General features: G+C 41.7%; 1 protein-coding gene across 2 annotated transcripts in view; it reads right to left on the reverse strand.

The window, feature by feature from the left end:
* Positions 1-2,175: 2,175 nt before the first annotated feature.
* LOC120300152 (IgGFc-binding protein-like) overlaps positions 2,176-25,514 on the reverse strand; it is a 39,814-nt gene continuing 16,475 nt past the window's right edge. For both annotated transcript variants that reach the window (XM_039325772.1, XM_039325773.1), the window contains 10 exons: positions 20,644-20,843; positions 19,428-19,566; positions 16,967-18,175; positions 11,264-11,865; positions 9,800-10,364; positions 7,485-8,080; positions 5,818-6,388; positions 5,261-5,460; positions 3,578-3,955; positions 2,176-2,801 (listed from right to left, as the gene is read on the reverse strand). In XM_039325772.1, coding sequence (XP_039181706.1) covers positions 2,520-2,801; positions 3,578-3,955; positions 5,261-5,460; positions 5,818-6,388; positions 7,485-8,080; positions 9,800-10,364; positions 11,264-11,865; positions 16,967-18,175; positions 19,428-19,566; positions 20,644-20,843 — 4,742 coding nt within the window. In that variant the 3' untranslated portion in view covers positions 2,176-2,519. The remainder of the gene's footprint in view (positions 2,802-3,577; positions 3,956-5,260; positions 5,461-5,817; positions 6,389-7,484; positions 8,081-9,799; positions 10,365-11,263; positions 11,866-16,966; positions 18,176-19,427; positions 19,567-20,643; positions 20,844-25,514) is intronic.

A 25,514-nucleotide genomic window follows, 5' to 3' on the forward strand; every position in this document is an offset into this window, starting at 1 on the left:
TGGTTCAGCTGTGAGTCACCAGTGAGAGTCTTGTGATGGGGAGGTTACATCAGGTAAGGATTATTGGAAGGTGAACTGCTGGTAGTGGGACTTGCATGGGTTGGTTGAGGTCAGTGCTTTCTCTGGTTGGCTGTGTGATTGATTTGGATTCTGAGGGGTTCGTAGGCTAGTTGTCAGGTCAATGTGTCTGTTGATGGAATTGCTTGTGGAATGCCAGACTTTGATGAACTCACAAGCGTAGCGGGTGGTAGCATGGCTGATCATTTTTGTGTTGCTCCAATCTAACTGTTGCTGTTTGGTGTCAGAATGGATAGAGAGGAGATTTTTTAATAGATCATGGTCACTTACAAAGTGTAAGTTAAGTGTGGCACAAATTATTGCCTCACATAGTGTGACTTTGGTCAAACGGTAAGAAATAGTAGACAACCCATGACCTATTGTGTCATAATTTCAGAGAGATTTTCTTATCAGATTCCTCAGTATCTTCTACAGTGACAGAACTTCTAATGTACTTTCTTGATTAGAAAAGTTAAGATCAATTCATATATGAGTCTGCCTTGAAAATAGCCCATATTGAAATGTACAGCAATCAAATATCAGCACAGGAAATGTTTTATGAGTTTTGTATTATGCCATATTTTATGATAATTTTTACATCATAAATTATTTTATGAATTTTGTGAAATTTCAATTTCATGGGAGTCATGGTCCAGGATTTTGAACACATTCTGTAGGTTACCCATTTGAGATACTTTGGTTCAAAAATTGTTGCCCTACAATGCACCATTTCACCCACTTAAAGCTTACAAGCAAACCTTTAGAGAGTTTTACCAGTATTTAGATTATTAATGATCTCTAACTCAGCTGATGTACAATAATACGTAATCATTTTGTGGTCAGTGGGAGCAACCAAATATCGAAGCATTTCCCTGTGTATAAGCAATATTTATTGCTTTAAAAAGATGGGAAACAACATTGATTTATCTAATCCAACTTTATTACATTTTGAAATGGGAACAATATCTTAGTTGTTTCTCCTATATATTTACATCAGTTAAATCTCTGAATGAATTAGTGCATAGAATTATTGTAATATTTAGTGAATAATGTGTGCTGCATAAGCAAGTGGTTTTAAATATTAAACACAAGTTTAATAGTAAAGTTACAATTTAGGTGGAAACTTTGGGTAGGAGAGAGTGTGGGGAGGAGCATAGGGGAGGACAAAGTTTATGAGTAATTTACAATCAGCTTTGCAATTGCCTATGATTACCTAATGAGGTGAATAATGTTTTCCCACCAATCTTTTCTGGAGGTAGAATTAAGAATAACTTGTGTCAACTTCACTATGTCCAGGCTAAGCTTAAAAATGCAGTAGTTTGTTCTCCAGCATAGTCCAGCCATAATGATAACCTGAGTCTGAGTTCACACAACATATTTAACTTGTTTATTGAATTACTTCATTTTCCATATTTGCACAATATATTCAACCATAAACAAATGCATTCTGCAGCTAAGGTGCATAGTGTAGAGTGTAAGGACAACAACTTTGACAGAGATATGCAGGAATTGTTAAGCTAGGCAAAAGGATATGAAGTGCAGAACAGCAAGATTATATTCTGAAGTATCTCAGGCAGACATCTCTCTAATTCACTGAAGTATAAGAAGGAGGAGGATGTACAGCAGAGTAAGTTTTGCAAGATTCTGCTACTATAGCTGATCTCAATAATAGTGGTTTCAGCTTTCCTGTGATTTCCTGGACTGATCTAACTATTGAGACTTACTTCCTCCAAAATGTAGGAATTAATCAAGTTGTCAGAATCCAATTATATTTCATCTCTAGTTATCGACTATGGAAAACCCCATTTCTGCCCTCTCTGGATTCTGTCATATGATGAAGGGGAAGGGGGGTGAACAAAGGGGTTTTATGGCCCTCACTTCCTTCCGTACAACTTCAAAGGGATTGAATGTGGATACCACCAAAAGGACTAATTCATAACAAAGGAGCCATCAGCTTTCATCTACTCCTCTCTGAAGTCTCCCTTCCACCGGCAGTGAGGAAAAAGGGGGTGGAAATGTAACGCCTGGGATTGTCACTGGAAAGATGGTGGGGTGGGGTGGGGTGGGGCTGCTGGGGACCCTTTAAAACCTTGAACCGTAAGGCTTGGGCCCCAGGTCTTGTCTAGAATGCCTGCAACCATTTTCTCTTAATAAAGATGCCTGTTGGAAGAAATATTCCAAGAGTTCTGTCTTCTTAAGATGCAAAGTGGGGTGGGTCCTTACACAAGTTGTCTGTTCTATTAAAAGTCTTATTCATGAGTTAAGAGATTCTTAAATGCCCCTTTTAAAGGATGTTCAGGGGTCACCTTCAAAGAGAAGCTGAGATTCTGGGACATCAAGCATGCTGTTTCTCCTAAACAACTATTTGAGCATATGCTGCACAAAATTTTGGGCTTCCCTTGTGCTTTGCTCTAGTCTGTTAGATCAGATTGCAAGCACAGATGGAACAGTCTAGAGGCAATTTAAAGGAAATCTTCTGCCTCCCAGGACTTGAGTACTTCATCAAAATTATTTGTTTTCTCTCCACTGGCCAGCTTCAAGTCATCCAAATGGTCTTTGTTGAAATTTCCACATGCAGCACATAGTTTTCCTCTGAGGGTTTCCTTGGCTGCCATTGTGACCATTCCATCAGGATGAAGATAAACTTGCACTTGAGAATCATGGTCAATAACAATTTTATCTTGAATTCTTCTCATGGATACAGGGCTGTTCTCATATGGCAGCGTTATTTTCTGACCATTTACCTGGAAAACAAAGGACAAGACTTAGGAACCTGAAAACTTCCCTGCATCCATTTTTAAACGTTTGCTTTTTCCCTCTGATCTACTCAAATAGTCCTCAGCTTAATTTCAAAATCTTCTGCAAGAGATCAGATATCTGCAGACAACAGCTGTGTAGAAACAAAAAATGTTTGTGCTAGACATAATAGGTATCTCACCTTTTTGCACACAGTTGCCAAAAACATCTGCATGCTTTTTTTCATCAGGAATCAACTCATCTAAAGGTACCCATTAGTTTATAGCTGCTGCTGGCTTGCATTGTCTAGTTTTGGAAGCTAAGCAATGGTTAATAATTGAATGAGATTTTCCTGAGAATCTTATGACTGCAACTTTACTGAGAAATCAAAAAACTTCCCTGAAGATGGCAGCACAACAGAGGAATGTCCATCAATTCAACCAGAATCTAGCTTGACTCAAGGAAGACTGTACCTTTAATTCAGTTATTACCAAATTTAAAATTCAACTTTATTATTAAAGTATCAAAACCCTACTATTAAGGATAAAGTATGAATTGCCCTATCAACTCACCAGTGCCTTTTACATTCTCTAACCAGAATATATGAAGAGCTATTCTAGGAGGGGGGGAAAACTTTGAAGAATGCATGTTGAAGGCTACTAAGTGTTCCACTAGTCGCATTGCTAGCTGTGGAATTCTTGGAGTTGAAGTCCACATGCCTTAAAATTGTCAAGGTTGAGAAACACTGCGACTAGCTCTTGATTTGCTCTTGATTTTCACTTACCCAAAACCTTTCTCGGTTTATAATCCGGATGAATCCACCTTGAAAGTAAAAGTAGACAGACTTTCCAACCACCATCTCTTTCGTATAGTCCTTTTGGATGCTCGCTAAAAGCCTGAACCAGGAGGCAGAGTTCTGATCACAAAGAGAAGCTATTTCGTAGACTCCACTGCAGGAATATCTCCCTGAGGCACCATCGAAAGAAGTGATGTACGCTTGGGCAGTGAGTTTGCATTGAGCTTCCAGCGCCACACAGTCACGCACGCCTTCCCGAAGGGCACAAGTCTCAGGCTGGCAGCTGCCTTCATTACATTGGAGCTGACCTGCTGACTGACAGGTACATTTTTCTGTGCAGCCCTCCGAGTAAATGTGCTCGCCAATCTGTTGAGCAAAGTCCCAGAGTCTGTTATAATCAGAATAGAAAAGTATTTCCTTCTCTCTCTCTCTCCCTCCCTCCCTCCCTTCTTCCAATTTTTAAATTAGTTTAATTGTAAACATAGTTAATGTTGCAGTCCCACAACCAGGGGCATCAACAGGAAAGTTAAGATATTAGCTACTGTTTGATGTTCCTGGATAGATGAGGGAGATGGGCAGTTTCAAAACTTTGATCGATACATAAATAAATAGAAGCCACATTTGTGCAACTGATAATTTGTGCAATGATACAAGTATGCCATCCATGTGCCATCCATTGATCATCTGTCTCTGAATAATATGTCATGATGCACATGGTATTGTTTGCCCCTTCTAAAGTTGCCCATGATCATGTCACCCACCCATTTCCACTTTCCCAATGTTCTGGGGAGCAGACTCCAGTCTGTAGCAAGCTCAAAAGAAAGCACAGCCGCCATCTTAACTGCTCAGAGTTGCCTGTCAGTGAGATGGCTGGTATATAAATTTAATAAATAAATAACGACGGCATGTATGGGCTTACACAACCTTGCCAGTTTGGCCATCTGACTGGATTTTCCAAAGCACCTGAAGGCAGGACAAGAAGCAATGGGTGGAAACTAACCAAGGAGAGAAGCAACCTAGAACTACGGAGAAACTTCCTGACAGTGAGAACAATTAATCAGTGGAACAACCTGCCTCCAGAAGTGGTGAATGCTCCAACACTGGAAGTTTTTAAGAAGAGACTGGACAGCCATTTGTCCGAAATGGTGTAGGGTTTCCTGCCTGAGCAGGGGGTTGGACTAGATGACCTCCAAGGTCCCTTCCAACTTTACTATTATTATTATTATTATTATAAACAGTGACCCTTTTCTTTCCCAAAGTCCTGCCTCCCCCTATTTTTTCCCTCCTGAATACAGGTAGTCCTCAACTTATGACCACAATTGAGCCCAAAATTTCTGTTGTTAAGTGAGACATTTGTTAATTGAGTTTTGCCCCATTTTATGACATTTCTTGTCACAATTGTTAAGTGAATCACTGCAGTAGTTAAGTTAGTAACCCATTTGTTAATGAATCTGGCTTTCCCAACGACCATGGGGATGCTGCAAAGGTCATAACTGTGAAAAACAGTCATAGGTCACTTTTTCCAGTGCCTTTGTACCTTTGAACGGTCACTAAATGAATTGTTGTAAGTTGAGGACTAGCTGTAGTCTGTCGGGAATCCTTCCTAGTTTCCATATCATCAAAGAAAGCCCCTTTCTCCTCTCAACCACATCAAGGGGGAGAAAACCTTACCTTAAGGTAGGCTCCGTGGTAAGTGCAGCCACATTGTTTCATGGCTACACACTGAGATCCATCAAACACATAGTCCTCATCACACTGACAGCCTTCAAAGCAATTCCCTGAGCACTGGCTTGGAATAGACAAGGCAGCACAGGTGGAATCACAAGTTCTGGTACATGGCTCATAGTGGCTGTGGGCCGGACAGGTGAGAGCTGTGGAAAACAGAAGAAGCAAATAGATTAAAATGGCTAGGGAATTCCAGAAATTGCCATCCACATCTCCTAAAGTTGAGAAACACTGCTGCAATGAACTGCTAATGTCTAGCAATCACATCTTCCAGGGGAGGATTCTTGGAACAAGTAATTGCTGAAACTACTCTGGAATCTCTTTTATAATCCTAGAGGCATCCAAGCTCAGTTAAGCACCAGGGGATTTTAGGATTTAAATGGTTGTGAACTGGATAGACACAGCCATTAATAGGAATAGTAAGGCAAGGCATAGGAGGATAGAATAAGACATTTGAGGCAGAGTGTTGGCTACTTTTGGAAAGTAACTTCCTACAAACTTACGGCAGAAGGAAGAACTTCTCCAGGCTCTAATTTTGCCGCCGGATGCCTGGCAAGCTGCTACATAGGCTTGAAGACTTCGGCAAAGGGATTCTTGAACCTCATTGGTTGTACAGGCCTTGTTCAAACAGTGTTCAAAATATTCTGCAGGGTTCACCAATGAATGGCAGTCTTTGAATGGACCTGTCTTGGATGGGATCATTCCACAGAAGTTCCCAGCCTCATATTTTGCTTTCTGGGCTTTGTTGCAGATGGGACATTTGTCCCCACAGCCATCAGAACAAATTACACCTTTCACGGGGACCTTCCAAGAAGCCACAAATTCTTCCACATTTTCAGTGAGTTTTCCATTAGCTAGCATGAAGTCATCCTTCAGATCACCATTGAAATTGCCAGCTAGGCCACACATATGCCTCCTGTAAGTGCTGGGGACAGAAACATGAATATATGAGGAAGTATCATATAGGACTGTGAGGCCAAAGGGTGTGTAGACAATGATGTTGTTCCCTTCTTGGGTGATCCATAATTTCCTGTCAGCTGCATTCATTGGCAGGGTATACAACTGTCCATCCACCTGTACCAACAAAGAATAAAAAATGGGAGTAAGTGCTGGTTTTACATGCATAGAATTTAATGCTCGTTTCACATGGCTTCATAGAAGTAATTAACATCTTTTTTTCTCTCTTCAAAACCCTGGGAAAAGAATCAAGGGCAGCTCCTCTTATGATCTTGCAGTCAATCTGCATTAGCAAAATTATCAGAAGTAGAAAGCACGCATGTAACTCCTAAATCTCCCCCACCCCATTTTTTCTAAGCCTTCTGAGATCAAGGCAATAACGTCACTGAGTTTTTCTGCTTGGTTGTGTGAAAACTGCCTGCAAAAAGTGCATTAAATTTAATGTACCTATTTTATTAAAAGAAAACAAGCAGGCGGAGATTTCTGCTTCCATTCACTTGTGAGATATCCTTGCTATATTTCTATACTCCCTGCAGTTATACAAAGCCCAAATAAAATGTGTATGGGGAGAAGGAGAGGAGAATATAACCCCCACTCTCCAAACAGATTCCTGGCCTAGGTATCAAAACTTCCCCCCCCCCAAAAGATGATAATGGAAACCCATAAAATAAATGTTCTAGTGGTAAGCTCTTTACAACTGTCCACCTATGGAGAATCTGGGTTCTCCATTACCAACGGTTTTTAAGAGGAGATTGGACAGCCACACCTTGACGATGATTTGATTGGCTCATTTGCCTAGTGCAGAGGTGGCGCAGCAGTTAGAATGCAGTACTGCAGGCCACTTTAGCTGACTGTGCTCAGCAGGTCAGCGGTTCAAATCTCACCGGCTAAAGGTTGACTCAGCCTTCCATCCTTCCGGGGTAGGTAAAATGAGGACCCAGATTGTTGGGGGCAATGTAAATATATATATATATATATATACATTGCTTACTGGTGTACATCGCTTAGAGAGTGCTTGCACTTAAAGCGGCATATAAGTCTCATAAATAAATAAATAAATAAAGATTGGATTAGAATAATCCTTGCCATCCGTTCAGTTCTACAATCCAATGATTCTAAGATTGGATTGGGTAGATGTGGCCCTTCTCCCTCACGTTTCTTTCATAACTACATATTGTAAAGCACACTGCTGTCTGATAGGGGGTTTACCTACCATTGCTTGCCACTTTATTCCCCTCTGAAGGGTGACTGTGTAACCATGAACGAAGACCTTCACACTCCGTATTAGAACTAAAGGACCATCGCCAAGCTTCTCATTCTCTACCCACACAGTGAAGTTCTGGAGCCGAGGGTTGTGCTGGCAGACTTGAGCTACGGTATAGGTACAGGAGCCGTAGAGTTCAAAGTGCCTCCCGTCAAAGGAAATGAAATGAGAGTCACCCATTACAATGGCCTTTCCATAGGCTAAGGGGTGGCAGCCTTGGACACCCTTTACAACCTTGCATTCCTCCTGAGCTCCACAAGAGAACCTTTGACATGCTATGGTTGCGTTATCCATGCAAATGCACTTTTTCTGGCAGGAACTGGTGGGATAAAACTCTTCTCCCAGCTTGTAGTATTTGCCTTGATCGAAACAGCCACATTTTGCCTTTGAGACACACTGATCCCCACTGCGGATAAATCCAGAATCACAAAAACATGCTTCCGTGCATGGAACATCACACTTCTGTGCTGAGATGAGGCTCTTGCATGTGGCTGGACAACCGCTGCCACAGAGCTCATAGTGGGAATTAGGTGGGCAAGAAATACCTGAAGAACAGAATAAAGAGAACGCTGCTTGTCAAATTATCACAAAGAAGAGGGGGGTCAACCTATTCTCCAAAGCACCAGAAGGGAAGATAAGAAACAATGGATGGAAACTAATCAAGGAGAGAAGCAACCTAGAACTAAGGACGAAATTTCCTAACAGTGAGAACAATTAACCAGTGGAATGGCCCACCTTCCTGGGGATGCTTCATCACTGGAGGTTTTTAAGAGGAGACTGGACAGTCACTTGTCTGGAATGGTATAGGGGGTCCTGCTTGTTCAAGGGGTTGGACTAGAAGACCTCCAAAGTCCCTTCCAACTTTGTTATTCTGTTATTCTTCATCCTTGCATTCTCAAATGTGGTTGGACCACACATTCATTGGTAACGCTGGCTTGAAATTCCAGCTTTTACACCAAGGAGGTCTGACCTGCTGTTCTGAACACTGCATTCAGAAAATGTACACACTAGAAAAAGTAAGCCAAAAGGAAGTACCTATGGAGAGGAGTATGCATGAAAAAGCCTTTGAATATTAAAACAAATGTATTCCTTTGAATGAATTGGTGGAAAGGCTGTTTCTCAACCTTGACAATTTTAAGGCATGTGGACTTCAACTCCCAGAATTCCACAGCCAGCAATGCTGGCTGTGGAATTCTGGGAGTTGAAGTCCACATGCCTTAAAATTGTCAAGGTTAAGAAACACTGGGCTAGAGCCAAGTGGAAAATGAAACTTTCCTTTCACAAGACAATTTATTTTATGTTGATATAATGGTTCTGATAATAACCATTTAATACTTCTAAATAATGGGTCTAAATCTGAACTAAACTTGTTCCACTTATGTCTCATTAATACTGGAAAAATGAAGAAATACCACGTGAAGAAGACATAATTAAGAAAATTTTGGACTGTGCAAAAATGGATAGGCTCACATTGAGAACGAAGGGGAAGCAAGATTCAGAATACTTTCAAACATGGGGAGATTTTTATAAATGGTTAGAAAAACGGAATAAAGGGTAGGAATGGAAACTGTAATTATTAATGTCAAATGTATAAACCCAGACAACATGTTGCTTACTAAATACTAAAGATTGTTATTATAAAAATTAATAAAATATATATGTCTCATTAATTTGCTATAGGAAATCAATGTTTATTATAGTCACAGTAACTAAAGTTGTGTCTATTTTAAGAAATCTTCAAGATATTGAACTGAAGCAATATATCTATTAACAACGAGTTGGAATTCAAGATAAATTACAGAATACTACTACTGTAAATACAGAAAAAAAATGGGATGGGGGGAACTAATACTGGGTTTAACCTCTATTAAATATAAATGTTTTTCGTTCTGTAAAGTTGATACAGGTTGCATTGTTAAATCACAATCATATTGGTGCTTAATATGTTTGGGGGAAAGATGGCTCTTGCTTTAATGTTTCTAATATTTTAATGTTGGGTCTCTTTCCTTTTTCCAATTCAAGGTGATTTCAGTTTATCACAGATCTTGGATCCTGGATCTTGGAACATTAACTTGATGAACCTACTTCCTTTCCAGATGTGTCAGGCTTCGTCATATCTGGGGGGGGGGGTACCAAGATGGGGAAGGCTACTGTGATATAAATTGTGCTTCTTATCAAATGATTCTCACATTTCTATTACTGGATTTAGGCTCTCTTTCATCTCTTATGCCAAGTAAACTTTTAATGCAGGAGAGAAGACTTACTGCAGAAGGATGATGATCTCCATTGCCCAATTTGGATGCCTTGAGTTTGACATGCTGTCACATAGGAACTGATGGCACTACAGAGGGCCTCATGGTGACCCTGGTATACACAGGTGTCATAGACACAATCATCAAAATAAGATTGAGGATCAATGGCATCATGGCATTGCTTAAAAGGCCCACTCTTTCTTGTAAGAATCCCACAGTAGGATGGACCCTGGTAGGTTTGTTTATCAGCATCACTGCATACTGGGCAATTGTTGGTGCACCCCGAAGAGCAGTCAGGAATATCTTTCACTTTCCAGCTGTTTGCAAATTGAATTTCATCTTCTGTTTGTGTTCCATCTTTCATGAGAAAGTCATCATTTGGATCTTGATTGGCATTACCACAGAGGCCACAGAGTGCGTTGGCATAGGAGTTGGGAATAATGACCCTGGCATAGCTGTACCAATCAAAGCTGACACGCAGATCAAAATCTGTCTCAATGAAGCCATGAACTCCATGCTGGTAGACACTCAATTTATTTTCATAGGAGAAAGGTAGTTCCACAAAGATGCCATTGACCTGAATTAGGATACAGAAAAAATAGTCAAGGCACTAACTACTCTTTCAATTTTAAGAATAATTTGTTCTTGTTATCTTTCAGACTAATGGTCTTCCCTATTCCACTCCAGGGTCTGGTTGACAAATAAGCAATGTAAAAAATCTATCACCGTATAATAACAATAAATTTATTTATAGTCAAAAGACCCAAATAGGAAATGGTAAATGTAATTTAATTTTGGCATTAGATGAAACAGTTTAACAAATAAAATAATTGATAAATATTACACAAAACATTTGAAACACCAGTTTGTTGATAACTGAAATAATTTCCTCACTAGTTCTCGTGGAATTCTCTGAGCCTAAGAACAAACATCCTGTAGACGTTTCTAAATTACTATAGAACATAAGTAGATATTTTTGTGGCATCAAATAAGTGGACTAACTTCCTCCCCATTAAACCAATATTCAGTTGGAAACAGTAGGGAGGTCTTCCCTAAATCAGAAGCCAGCAATCTTTTTAGACTGAGATTTTGAGGGGAGTTCCTTGAAAGCATATGCAGTTTTGCTTTTCTTGCATGAGACTAATGAGTCTTGAAAACCTGGATGATTTCTTGGGATTCTACCCTGCAGAAAATTATTTTACCATTTCAGCATTTATATTCGGGGCATTAACTTAGGGATGATAACATTCTGGCCTCTGCAAGCCCCATATACCTGATCCCTTAAATGACTACAATCTGCAACTGTCATCCCATCCTGATCTGGAGAAATCATAGCCAAACCTCCACAGAGGCACAAGAACAAAGAAACATTGAGAACTTAATCCCCATGAAGCTCTTATGCCTGAGACTGTGAACTTTGCAATGACTCCTATTTTTATTAATAACAAGCCATTCTCCTTGGATTAGCTTATGTACCTGGATCTTTTGGGGAAACTCTTGGCTAATGCTGATGGTAAAGTTGTAGATCTCCACCGTCACCACTTTGGTGTAGGACACTGCCTTATTGCCTCGGTGATTATTCTCCACGGTGACCAAAAACGGTGTAAGAAAGGGATCCTTGGAGCAGAGCCCTGCCATTTGGTAAACGCAGGTTCCCATGAAGTCATATTTCTTCCCATCAAAGGTTGTATAGTGAGGGTCTCCAGTTCCTATGCAGGTACTGTAACTGGCAGCATGGCATCCCCGGACACCATTGACCATGCGGCATTTTGTCTTGCCCCGGCAAGAAGACTTTCGGCATACAGCCTTGCCTAATTTAGCATCACACGTGCAATGACTCTGGCAGTCTTCATCTTCCCAGAACTCTTCCCCTGCCTTATAGGTCACGTCTTTGTAAATGCAATTGCAGGTTTCCACCGGAACACACTTCTCACCACTACGGACATAGCCTTCATCACACTGGCAGATTTGTGCACAGGTATTTTTACAGGTACTGGGAGCAGAACGGTCAGAGCAGGTTGCTGGACAAGCAATTCCACAAGCTTCATAGTGGCTGTTCTCAGGGCAGGATATTGAGACTGTTTAATGAAACCACGGTTAAAACAAGATTAGATGAATATTGAAATGCACTTCATTCCTGAGAAAACACCCTGTGTATCTAATGCAAATTGACAAAAACATTCATATCGGTTCTGGATAATCAAAGGAGCAGCAAGCTTTCCTTGTGAGATTTTGAAAGATAAGGCAAAGGTAAGTCCTTTTAAAGCTTTGGGAAGAGAGGAAAGCATCTTTACAAAGGAAACTCACCTGGTCTGCATTGTAGGAGGAGAGTTGTGTTAGTTTATGACAGGGAAAAAAATCAGAAGGAACCTAACATATTTTATTAAAAGGCAGAAGCTTTTGTGAGCTGCTCATTAGATGCAAAGAGCCACAATGCCTTTTAATAAAATTGGTTAGTTGGCTAAGATGCTACCAGACTGCAATTGTTCTGCTTTAATTACTAAAAATGCTGAGTAAGCAGTGGAAAATTAATACAGGAGTGGGGTGGGAGAAAGAAGGAAAGAAAACACTTTTTACCCCAGTGTTTCTTAATCTTGGCAGTTTGAAGTTGTGTGGACTTCAGCTCCTAGAATTCTCCAGCCAGCTATGAAAGCTGGGAATTCTGGGAGCTGAAGTTCACAAATCTTCAAATTGCCAAGGTTGAGAAACACTGTCTTACCCACTCAGCAAGAGAAGAAAAAGTTAATACTTTCCATTACCTCCCCTATTGTCTAGTGTGCTAGTTAGCAGTACATTACATGGTATAGGGAACCATGGAAGAAAAGAACCAATCCCATCTTTTTATTTTGCTTTTTTTCTATTGGTAAAGTTTTGATGGGTTACTTTGCACTTTAATTTTGGGTGGGTTGGTAGGGAAATAATGAAAACACAGAACATTTGGACTTATAACCTTTGTTTATAGAGTTAGATTCAGTTATATTGTTGGATTTAGTTTTTTATTGGATTACTGTTTTGGAAGTGACCCAGTGTCAGACATGACTAGAGCAGCATTTAAGCCAAAAATATAAATATCCAAATGCAAGAGAAATGCAAATCAATTTAATACTTAACCTTGCTATATAAACATTTGATTTATTGTTAGTTTATTTTTTCAATGAAAAATAAATTAAGCAAAATTAACAAACAAAATTAAACAAATTCTGCAGTCCTAGCAACCCAACATTTACATCCATGTACATTCCATGAGATTTAATCCTGGGAAGAGGATCCAGGCCATACAATTCAAAGAAATCTTGCCCAGAGTGAATGCATTTCTAAGCAAAAATCCTGTAAGTGATAACCATCTTATCTGCAACTACATTAGTGTTGATGCCATTTGGTTTTGGGCTGTGCTGTTTTACAAGGATCTCACTTGCTCTGTGTTTCCCACTGTGTTACATCCTCCCTTCTGGATCTGAGATTCACCTCACTCTTTCCTCTCCCCCTCTCAGCTTCAGAACAAATCTACTCTGGATCACTGAGCCAGGACTACCCTCAGCAAAGGATGCTGTCCTGCTGTTTACAGTAGACAGTGTATGTTATATTTAATGACGGGACACACCTTTACAATCTTGTAATCAGTCATTCCAATTTCCTCAGCAAACAACTGCATACATACAAATGCATACAACATGAACTAATGAAGGAGAGGGAGAGACGGAGAGGGGGGAGGGGGAGAGAGAGAGAGCTATATTGTGCGCAATTCTTTTCTGCCATTTTTCTGTAGACTGGAAATGAAGGAATATTTAATGCTTAAGAATGTGTAATGATTGGAGCGAGCATGCTTATTGTCTTTGCATTCTCCTCGTGGTTAGCTGCAAACAGAGTCTAGAACAGGGGTCTTCAAATTTGGCCCTTTTATGACTTGTGGACTTCAACTCCCAGAATTCCTCAGCCAGCCTATAACACATATTTATTCTCTCAAAGAAGAAGCAGTTTTATTCAAATATCGGCATCAATTTATGAAGATATGGTTTGCATCCATCAAAAAAAGGGACTGAGTTACTCGGCCATAAATTCACAGATTTTCTGGAGGGAAATTTAAACTAAACAGCGGGGACAGGGAGTTAATTGATACGGAACAACCCTGTCCCCGGCAATTTAAAAACTATAGGGCTATCAGTGCATGTAGCACAGATGTGTGTGTGGACAAGAATACCAACCTTGCTACCAATCAAAATGAAGCCTCTAATAGCGAGTGCCATATAAAGTGCACTAACCAAATAGGTGGTAAGACAATAGGGGAACTCAGGCACCACACAGGTTATGTAGAAAGGAAACACAGGGCCACCCACAAAGGACTCAAATGTTTATACACCAATGCACAAAGTATGAACAGCAAACAGGGTGAACTAGAAATTCAGGTTAATGAGGGCAGATACGATATTGTTGCCATTACGGAAACATGGTGGGATGAAACTCACACATGGAACACACAGCTAGAGGGATTTAAATTATTTAAAAGAAACAGACCAAATAAAAGAGGAGGTGGAGTTGCTCTCTATATAAGAAATAACTACATCTTCACAGAAATAGAGTACAACAATGATAAAAACTGTCTTGAATGCATTTGGGTCAATATAAAAGGGGGGGGAAATGACATTGCCATAGGTGTATACTACAGACCACCCAACCAAACAGAGGAAATAGATGAACTTTTTGCTAGTCAGCTAACTAAGGTATGTAGGAAGCACATCACAATAGTAATGGGGGACTTTAACTACCCTGACATCAACTGGGAGACAAACTCCGCACCAAGTGGAAGATCAAACAGGTTCCTGGCAAACCTAGCAGACAACTTTGTCTCCCAAAAAGTAGAGAATGGAACTAGGGGATTAGCCATTTTGGATCTAATTCTCACTAACAGAGATGAAATGATAGACGGTGTTGGAGCCATAGGAACCCTGGGAGGAAGTGATCATGCAATATTAGAATTCAACATTATAGAAGCACAACCAATAGAACACAGTCAAACTAGAGTCTTGGACTTCAAGAGAGCTAATTTCAATAAACTTAGAGAGGGCTTGGGAAGGATTCCATGGATGAGAATCCTCAAGGGGAAAACAACTCAAGAAGCTTGGGAAATTTTGAAAAATGAGATAATAAAAGCACAGTCTAGCACAATACCAACAAAGAGGAAAAATAACAGCTCTCAAAAGAAACCAGCATGGCTGCATAAAGAACTCTCTGACAAATTGAAAGATAAAAAGGACAAGTATAGAAAGTGGAAAGAGGGGAACATAACTAAGTCAGAATATCAGCAAATAGCCCGAGCCTGCAAAGATGAAGTGAAGAAAGCCAAGGCTCAAAATGAACTGAGGCTTGCGACCAAAGTCAAAAATAACAAAAAAAGCTTCTTTCAACATGTAAAAAACAAGAAAAAAGTGAAGGAAATGATTGGTCCATTAGTGGGTGGAAGTGGCAAGAAGGTGACAAGCAACAGGGAGAAAGCAGAACTATTTAACTCATTTTTTGCATCTGTCTTTACACAAAGGGAAAAAACAGACCAACCTATCAAAAATAGTGCCACAAAAAACAAAACAGAAACACAAGTTAAGATAGGCAAGAAAATCGTTAGTGAGCACCTGTCCAGCCTAGATGAGTTCAAATCGCCAGGACCAGACGGATTACACCCCAGAGTTCTCAAGGAACTGGCAGATGTGATATCGGAGCCACTGAACTATATTTTTCAAAGATCCTGGAACACAGGGGAACTACCAGAGGACTGGAAAAGAGCTGATGTAGTTCCCATCCTCAAAAAAGGAAAAAAAATGGATCCAGGAAATTACAGACCTATCAGCCTGACCTCAATACCTGGGAAGATCCTGGAAAAGATAATCAAACAACGAATCAACGAACACCTAGAGGCAAACAAAGTCATTACTAAAAGCCAACATGGGTTTGTCAAAAATAGATCATGCCAGACAAATCTTATTGCATTCTTTGACCAAGTGACAAAATTAGTGGATCAGAGGAATGCTGTGGACATAATTTACTTGGACTTCAGTAAGGCATTTGATAAAGTAGATCACAACCTACTACTTGACAAGATAGAAAAATGTGGGGTAGACAGAACCACCACCAGATGGATCCGTAGCTGGCTGACCGGCCGTACTCAGCGAGTGGTCCTCAATGGAACTGCATCTATATGGAGGGAAGTGTGTAGTGGGGTGCCCCAGGGCTCTGTTCTGGGCCCAGTACTCTTCAACATCTTCATCAACGATTTGGATGAAGGGATAGATGGGGAACTCATCAAATTTGCAGATGACACCAAGCTGGCAGGAATAGCCAACACTCCAGAAGACAGGCTTCAGATACAGAAGGATCTGGACAGACTTGAACACTGGGCACTAACTAACAAAATGAAATTCAATGGTGAAAAAAGCAAGGTTCTACATTTAGGCAAGAAAAACCAAATGCACAAGTACAGCATAGGTGGCACCATGCTCAATAGTAGTAACTGTGAGAGGGACCTCGGAGTCCTAGTAGACAATCACTTAAATATGAGCCAGCAGTGTGCTGCAGCTGCCAAAAAGGCCAACACAGTGCTAGGCTGCATTAACAGAGGGATAGAATCAAGATCACGTGAAGTATTAATACCACTCTTCAATGCCTTGGTAAGGCCACACTTGGAATACTGCATCCAGTTTTGGTCACCACGATGTAAAAAAGATGTTGAGACTCTAGAAAGAGTACAGAGAAGAGCAACAAAGATGATTAGGGGACTGGAGGCTAAAACATATAAGGAACGGTTGCGAGAATTGGGTATGTCTAGTTTAACGAAGAGAAGGACAAGGGGGGACATGATAGCAGTATTCCAATATCTCAGGGGCTGCCATAAAGAAGAGGGAATTAAGCTATTTTCCAAAGCACCTGAAGGCAGGACAAGAAGCAACGGGTGGAAACTAATCAAGGAGAGAAGCAACCTAGAACTAAGGAGAAACTTCCTGACAGTGAGAACAATTAATCAGTGGAACAGCCTGCCTCCAGAAGCAGTAAATGCTCCAACACTGGAAGTTTTTAAGAAGAGACTGGACAGCCATTTGTCCGAAATGGTGTAGGGTTTCCTGCCCGAGCAGGGGGTTGGACTAGATGACCTCCAAGGTCCCTTCCAACTTTACTACTATTACTATTACTTACCCGAAGAACAAAGAGCAGCAGTACCATAGCCACGATAACTAGAACCTCCAAAAACAAAAAGTCCAAATGGAGTCTCCTTGTGTTCCACTGATTGGGCACGATCTGTTACCTGCACATCTTGTTCAGCCCATGAATATTCGGTGCCTGGGATCTGTGTCCACCTGATCGCCTTTCCTTCCATTGTAATTCCACTGGATTCTGATGATTTGGCTATAATCATGGCAGTATTTATGAAGCCCTTCTTTCCATAAATATGGTATGAATTGCAATAGCATGTTATGGCAGGGATGGTCATGAGAAAGGAGTCATAGGAATAGCCTCTACTTCTGGAACCAGTGAAAAACAGATGGACTTGAATTCCAGCATCAGCAGAGATAAAAAGCGGTTGAGAGGCCAGGACCTCAAGTTTAACAACTTCTCCAGCCACCATAGTGCGGGATTCTTTTTTGGAGCTAGATTGATATTCCATCAATGTGTTCTCTGCAGAAACAACATACGCAATATCATATTGTGTCTGGAAAGGAAGAGCAGGGACAATGAAGGTGGTTCCCCAATTCTGAACTGGCAGGAGCTGTTCAACAACATGATCACAGGCTGTGAACTTGACAGCACAGATATGCCCACTCAGAACAGCCACAGGTTTGGTCGATTCAATCCTGGTGCCTGATAAATCTTCTGTGCTTTGGAGCTGAATTGCTTCAAAGGCCTTGAGGTCAGTCACAAAGATGGACCCAGCAGGGTAAACTTGATTTTTGAAAGTTACAGTGCCTTTTAGGTGGATGGTCACTGAGGTGAGATTCTCATGAGCTACAACAGCAAACTCTTTTAAATTAAGAGATGAATCCTCTGTTGGGGTGACCACATAATATAACTGTCCCAGCTGATCAATGGGATAGATGAGTGTACCAGCAGTTGAACCAGATACATCACTATAGGAGGAGACAGAAATGTCTTTGTCAGCTTCAATCAGCACTGCATTATTAAAGATGTCACTCCCCACCATTTCTAAGGACAATGGTAATTCAGTGGAAGTGATTTCTCCTTCATTAACGGTTCTGTGTATTTCCCCACTGTTTGTTGACACTATAATATTGGTTGCAGGATGATATCCAGAGAAATGCAGTTCAAGTTTTTTACTATGGTGATTGGCATAATTGTATATGAAGGCAGTAAGAAATTTCTTCCCCCGGGAACTTACATTACAGATACCTGAAAGAAAAAAGGAGTCTTAATAGAGGATAAATCTGCTTATGCACATGGATAGGATGAAAAATTAAAAGTGATGGTGGTTATTCAATAGATTACCATAAGGGCAAATTATACAATTGGAATTAAACATTGAAATCCTCTTTCTTCAATGAATCCATTTTTGCAAAGATACATTAGTTGGGAGAGATTCCCAGGAAAGCAACATGGAATATCTCCATTTGCCACTCCGTTCCCAAGCGAGGATTGGAGACAAACAGCAGAGGAACATGGGGAAAGAAGGTGCAGGATTTAAACTCAAGAAGAGTTTAAAATTATGGAGTACATCTTTCTCTTAATGACTCTATCCATATTGTTTCAACCTCTGAGAACTTCAGTCAAGTTCCATTTGTCAGCCCTTGAGGGAATTCAAGCCATATCCTTTCCGTCCATGTTCACTTTTAGAGGCCCCATGCAGAGAAAATGTTCTAGTCTGGCATATTACGGAATATGGCCCATAATGTACTATGGGATATCCACTAAAGGGGCTCAATCTGATGAAGATTGAACATGCTTGACTTGGAGTGGTGTTTCTCAATCTTGGCAATTTTAAAACACATGGATGTCAACTCCCAGAAGTTTGGAAGTTCAAGTCTACATGTGTTAAAGTTACCAAAACTAAAAAAACATTGACCTGAAGAATAATCTCGGCTAGACATTGTAGGCCACTGACATTAATGTACTGGTGAATACCTTCCTTAATGTTCACCATCTTTTTTCCTAGCCCAAACAGAGAAATATTCTGATTTTTTTAAAAAGACAAAATTGAATGAATATGGGCTTCACAAACTGCAAAGTAAACTGCAACTTTACTTTAAAAGAAATTGGAGAGATCCACATTGATCATCTTAAAAAACGAAATGGCAGATAGCTTGAAGAGACAAAGGAAGCAACTTCAAGTGTTTTCTATTTGGTAATTGGTGTTTGGTATACTAGCCGGCTTTGCCTATCAGAACAGTCATTTTAGAGCAGCCAGTTGTCCCCACAACTGGCTTAGCCGGCCAATCATATGCTCCAGTGTTTCCCAACCTTGGCCACTTGAAGATGTATGGACTTCCATACCCAGAATTATCCAGGACTGCTGGCTGAGGAATTCTGGAAGTTGATGTCCACATATTATAGATTGAGAAATACTGCCTTGGGCTATAGTCCTCAAGCTACAATTGCCTTTCCACGAGGATACATAGGCAGAGAACATAAAGGAATGAATGCTTACTCTTAACACAGGTCATGACACCCTTTTGAAGGCTGCAGGTTTCGTCAGAGGCACAAGTGTGGGCCTCACATATGAGCCCTTGACCTGGGACGCAAGTACATTTCTCCTGGCACGTATTCAGCAGAACTGTCTCATGGGGCTGGTGGGAAGAAACAGAGATTTTCCGTATTACAACATATGTATATATAGACTTTGGGATATAAATTTTATTTAATTATATTACTTATTCAAATGAATTATAACCTTGGTTCACATCATGTTCTTCATTCCATGAATCACCAAAACAAAACAAAAATGTGTATCATTTTTCTATTTCCCAATAAATTCATTCAGATACTGTCAATGTAGAAGGAATATCTATGCAAATAATCACCAGTAGTTATATCAAGAGAAGAATACTTCGGATTAGTATTCAGTATTTGATATAACCAGTTTTAGTTTTAAACCACTCTGAACCATTTAAAACCTCAATTGCATAACATAAAAAAACATTCCTTTTTACGACCCTGTAATCTCTTAATTTGGGATAGAGTTGGGCCAACTAATAGCAGCTGAGCATTTATTGGCTGGGTGCCCTTCTGGTTGCCACACAGAGTTCACAGCAGATATTTTTTTCTTTGTACCTTACGAGAGAAACATCTGCTGCTACCTGGGACTGAATTCTCAATTTCCCAAGTGGGAGGACAGCATCTTCACCCCTAGGCTACCACACTGCTCCTCAACTGCATAATATAATATTGAAGATATTTCCTTTTTGTGAGAGAATAGAATGAATGGAGGTTCTTTAGAAAGAAAAATAAGAGAACCGATCAGGAAAATCATAGGCTTCCACGTACATGCACATATATCCCTTGGGCTGGATGAACATGGACTATAGCCTTGACAAAAATGACTTATGACCTGTTTTCATACTTATGAGTGTTGCAACATTCCCATGGTCACATGACCAAAATGTTGCACTTTGCAACTGGCATGTATTTATGACAGAAGCACTGTCTCGTAATTGCCATTTGTAACTCCCAGCTGGCTTCCAACAAACAAAGGCTATAGTCATAGGGGAAGCTATGATTCAGTTAACTGCTACACTGATTTGCTTAATAAAGTTGGCAAAAGCAACCAATGGGGAACAAATCATTTAACCACTGCCTTGCTTAGCCATAGAAATGTTGGAGTCAATGATAGTTGTAAGTCGAGGACTATCTGTGTATTCACTAACCTCATAGTCGTGTCCATCTTGGGAACAGCCACAGCTTTCCACAGAAACACAAGAAAGGCCATCAAAGAAGAAGCTGGCATCACACTGGCATCCTTTCTCACAGGTCTCTGGGCATGGATCAGGGTCATTGATCTTTGCACAACTAGTGGGGCACAGGTTGGCACAGACCCTGTAATGGCTGTTGGCTGGGCAGCTTGGAACTACATTGGAAAAATATACATACATTTATATATATTGGTTGAAATTTCCCGGGTGCCACTCAAGGCAGAGGAAAATGGAATGAAGTAGTCGTAGCTAACGATTGATAGTATTGCTCTGATGCTCCACAGGATTCCCTTTCAGGATCTGAGACACATTTTACGTCTTTATTTAGAAGCTTTTTCAAACTGGGCTTTCAATATCAGTTTCTAAGGGAGTCTCCAGTCATGAGCTTTGTGTCAGAATCCAATTATATTTCATCTTTAATCATCAAATATTGAAAACCCCAATTCTGCCTTCTCTGGATTCTGCCATAAGAGGGAGAGAAGGGGGAGAACAAAGGGGCTTTATGGCCCTCACTTCCTTCAGTATACTTCTAAGGAATTGAATGTGTTTATTGCAACCTCAAAGACTTTGAATGTAACTAGCACCAAAGAACCTTACCATAACAAAGGGGGCTATTTACCTTTCATGTAGTTTATCTGAAGTCTCCATCCAGACGGAAGAAAGGAACAAAGGGGTGGAATTGTGATGCCTGAAACTATCACTGGAAGGGGGGGTGATTGGGTGGGACTGCTGGGGAACCCCTTAAAACCTTGAATGGGAGAGCTTGGACCCCAAGTCCTGTCTAGCACGCCTGCAACCACTTCTTCTTAATAAAGGATTCCTGTTGGAAGAATTATTCCAAGAGTTCTGTCTTCTTAAGATGCAAAGTGGGGTGGGTCCTTACATTAGACAGGACTTGCAAAATTAATCCACCTGGAAGGGAGACCCTTGCCGGGGGATTTTGCAAAAAATTTACCATGTCAGACAATGGAGCAAGAGAGGGGGAAAATTCCCTGGAAAGAGAGCCGCTGACCCAGTTGGAACCTTGCCAGATGTTGGGATCCGAGAGGTCAGATTCCTCAGGAGAAGAAGTGGTGGAGACACGGGACCACAAGCCTCACTGGTCAATGGGCGTTGGAAAGAAAAGTGAGTGGGGAAAGGAATCAAGAAAGGTGACCCTGAGACGGGGGACCAAGCAACCAGAATGGAAGCAGGAGATGGAGAAATCCCTGCACGCAAGTGAAGAGGGAGGAAGCTGGGCACAGTACTCAGACTGGATCCTAGAGAAAGCTATTGACCTGATGAAGAGAACTCTCAGCTCCCTAGGAGAGGAGAATCCTGAGACCTACGGCTGCCCCAGCTCCTGGAGCCGCAAAGGGAGAGACACCGAGGGGGACGTGGAACCTGCAACCCCGGGGACATCTACTGATCCAGTAGTCCCCACCCCCTACCGGACCACAGATGGCAATCTGGATGGAAGACACTACCACCACCAACGGAGGCACCAATCCATTCCAAGACGTCCGCCGTTGGAGGTGAAATTCAAAGGGGAGCCAACACGCTTGGGGTTTTTCCTAACCCAAGTCCTCAGCTACATGGAGGGATACGGGCAGGACATTCCCAGCGACAAAGCCCGCATCCGGATCATGCAATCTGCCCTGGATGGACCGGCTGCAGATTGGGTGGTGAACTTGCATGACTCCAATGCCCCAGAACTCAGTAACTTCAACCGTTTCATGTCCTCTTTGAGAAGACAATTTGAAGACCCCCTGGCTGATCGCAAAGCCCATGAAAGGATAAAAACGATGAGGCAAGGCAAACGCCCAGTGGCTGAGTATACACAAGAATTCCGGGCCATTGCCAGCAAACTGAATGGGCCAGAAGACATCCTCCTTGGCCATTTCAAAGACGGACTAAACTATGATCTATATGATGCTTGCCTGCCCCGAGGGGACCCACATCGACTTGAGGAATGGTACGTCTTGGCAGAGGAAGCAGAGATCGACATATTGAAGAGGCACTGCCGAGGAAAACAGTGGAGCCGCCCCCCGCCTGAGCTGACACACGAACCGGTGAAATCATCGGCTACAGCCAAGAAGCAAATGGGGTGTTTCAAGTGCAGAAGAGAAGGGCATCGAGCTGTAGAATGCCGCTCAAAGGCCCCCCAGGATAACCCAGACAGATCCCCAATCAACAAATCCGGAAAGTCTTCAGCTAAGCCAAAAGAAACGGCCATGAGAATGATGGAAATTGCAGAAACCCCCACCTCTGCTCACCAAGGGGAAAGAACTCCAGCCTACACCACAGGGCCGGTGGATGCCTCAGATGACAGCTCGGAGGGCGAACCCCTGGTAAGTGGATGCATCACACCCATCTTCAAAACAGTGACTATATTAATCCCCCCCATGCCCGAAGCTGTGAAGGTGAAAGCCTTAATAGACTCTGGCTGCACCCGCTGCCTCATTAGCCCAACACTAGTGGGGAATCTGGGCATCCCATCCAGGAGACTGGAACAACCAATCTCATTTGGCCAGTTAGATGGATCCATAGCAGGGGGGGTGCCAGCTACCCTAGCCACTCTACCAATACACCTCTCCCTGGGCAAACACGAAGAGGACATAACGTTTGTGGTGACCCCAGGTATGGAATGCCCAATGATTCTAGGGATGGAATGGTTGAAAAAATGGAACCCCTGGGTAAATTGGAGGACGACAGAAATCAAATTCCCAAAGGGGGACCCTATGGACTTAAAACCCCAAGGGAGGCTACCAGAATCAAGAATAGAAAAAGCATCCATAGGAGAGGAAAAAAGATTAACAGAAATACCAGAGGAATATAGAGACCTTGCTGAAGTCTTCAGTGAGGAGAGGGCGAATGAGCTCCCCCCCCACCGACCCACAGACTGTACCATTGAATTCAAGCCTGGGGCAAAACTCCCGAAGCCCAGATTATACTCCATGAGCCCAAAGGAGAAGGAGGAAATGGAAAGATTTATAAAAAAAAACCTGGAGAGAGGTTTCATTGAGCCAGCCAAGCCTAAAGTGGCTGCCCCGGTCCTTTTTAGAGAGAAGAAGGATGGCTCTTTACGTTTATGCGTGGATTATAGGGCCCTGAATACAATCAGTGAAAGCAACCTATACCCGCTGCCCCTCATGAAAGACATGCTGTCACACCTATCGAAAGGGAAAATTTTTTCTAAACTAGACCTAAGGGAAGCTTACTATCGCGTGAGAATTAAGGAAGGGGACGAATGGAAGACTGCATTTAACTGCCCCATGGGGTGCTATCAATTCAAAGTCTTGCCATTTGGATTACAAGGGGGCCCTGCAGTCTTTATGCAATTAATCAATGACGTTCTAAGGGAGCACCTGTTTAAGGGGGTCCTTGTTTACTTGGACGACATTCTTATCTTTACTGAAACAAAAGAGGAACACGTCAACCTTGTCAGAGCGGTTTTAAAGAAGCTGCGAGCCGTCCACCTATATGCCAAACTCTCAAAATGCGAATTCCACCAGGAAAGGATAGACTACCTAGATTATCGCATATCCCCCCAGGGCATTGAAATGGACCCAGAGAAGGTCAAAGCAGTATTAGATTGGGCGCCACCCCGCACAAGAAAGCAACTACAAAGTTTCCTGGGCTTTGCAAACTTTTACCGCCAATTCATCCCCTCATTTGCCCAGATAGCCTTGCCCCTCACTAACTTACTAAAAACGAAGGGAGCATCCTCAGTAAAACCTAGCCAGCCACTAACATGGACAATGGAGTGCCAAGCAGCGTTTGAGAGACTAAAGAGACTTTTTTCTGCCGAACCAGTACTAAGGCACCCAGACATGGACAAGCCCTTCGTAATACAGGCAGATGCAAGTGATGTGGCAGTGGGGCTGTGCTATTACAAGAAAATGATGATGCAGTATTGCAACCCTGTGCATATACATCCAAGAAACTCACGGAAACAGAACAGCGCTGGCCCGTATGGGAGAAGGAGGCTTATGGGATACGTTGGGCATTACTCACGTGGCGACAGTTCCTGGAAGGCAACAAAATCCCCTTCCAGGTGTGGATGATCACAAAAATTTAGAAGCCCTGAAAACTTCCAGGAAACTCAATCCCAAACAAGCCCGCTGGTCCCAGCATTTTCACCAGTTCCAATTTAAGCTCAAACATTTACCAGGAAGAAAGAACTTCCTGGCAGATGCACTATCTCGCATGCCCCAATATAACAGCGCACGAACCACAGACTCTAGACCAATAATGGCAGAGTCACAACTGGCAGCACCAGTAACCACAAGAACCCAAGCCAAAATAAAACCACAACTGGACAGCCAAACTGGAATTGAATTCAGAAAAAGTTTGGAAACAGATGAATGGTTCCAGAAAAACAAAAATGTGTGCACAATGAGAGACGGGTTGCCTTGGGTAGGGGAAAAGTTATATATACCAACAACTCAAAGAGTAACTTTCATGCACCTTTGCCATGACACAAAATCAGCAGGGCATTTTGGATTTGTAAAAACTTTACATTTAATTAAACGGCAATTTTGGTGGCCATCCATGAAAAAGGACATTGAAAGTTATATAGCCAGTTGTCCAAAATGTGCCACGGCAAAGAGGTTGCAAGGGAAAGTGCCAGGACTATTGCAAACAGTGGCAAGTCCCTCAGCCCCCTGGAGAGAAATAGCCATGGATTTTATAGTGGAATTGCCAGAAAGCAATGGGAATACTGTGGTCTGGACGGTCACGGACTTGTTTTCCAAACAGGTGCACTTTATCCCTTGCCAAAAGATTCCCACTGCAAAAGCCTTAGCAAAACTTTTCATCCAACACATTTACAGATTGCATGGGGC

Source organism: Crotalus tigris, unplaced genomic scaffold (assembly GCF_016545835.1).
Source record: "Crotalus tigris isolate CLP2741 ecotype Arizona unplaced genomic scaffold, ASM1654583v1 scf7180000024338.4412243, whole genome shotgun sequence".
In the NCBI taxonomy this organism is placed as follows: domain Eukaryota; kingdom Metazoa; phylum Chordata; class Lepidosauria; order Squamata; family Viperidae; genus Crotalus; species Crotalus tigris.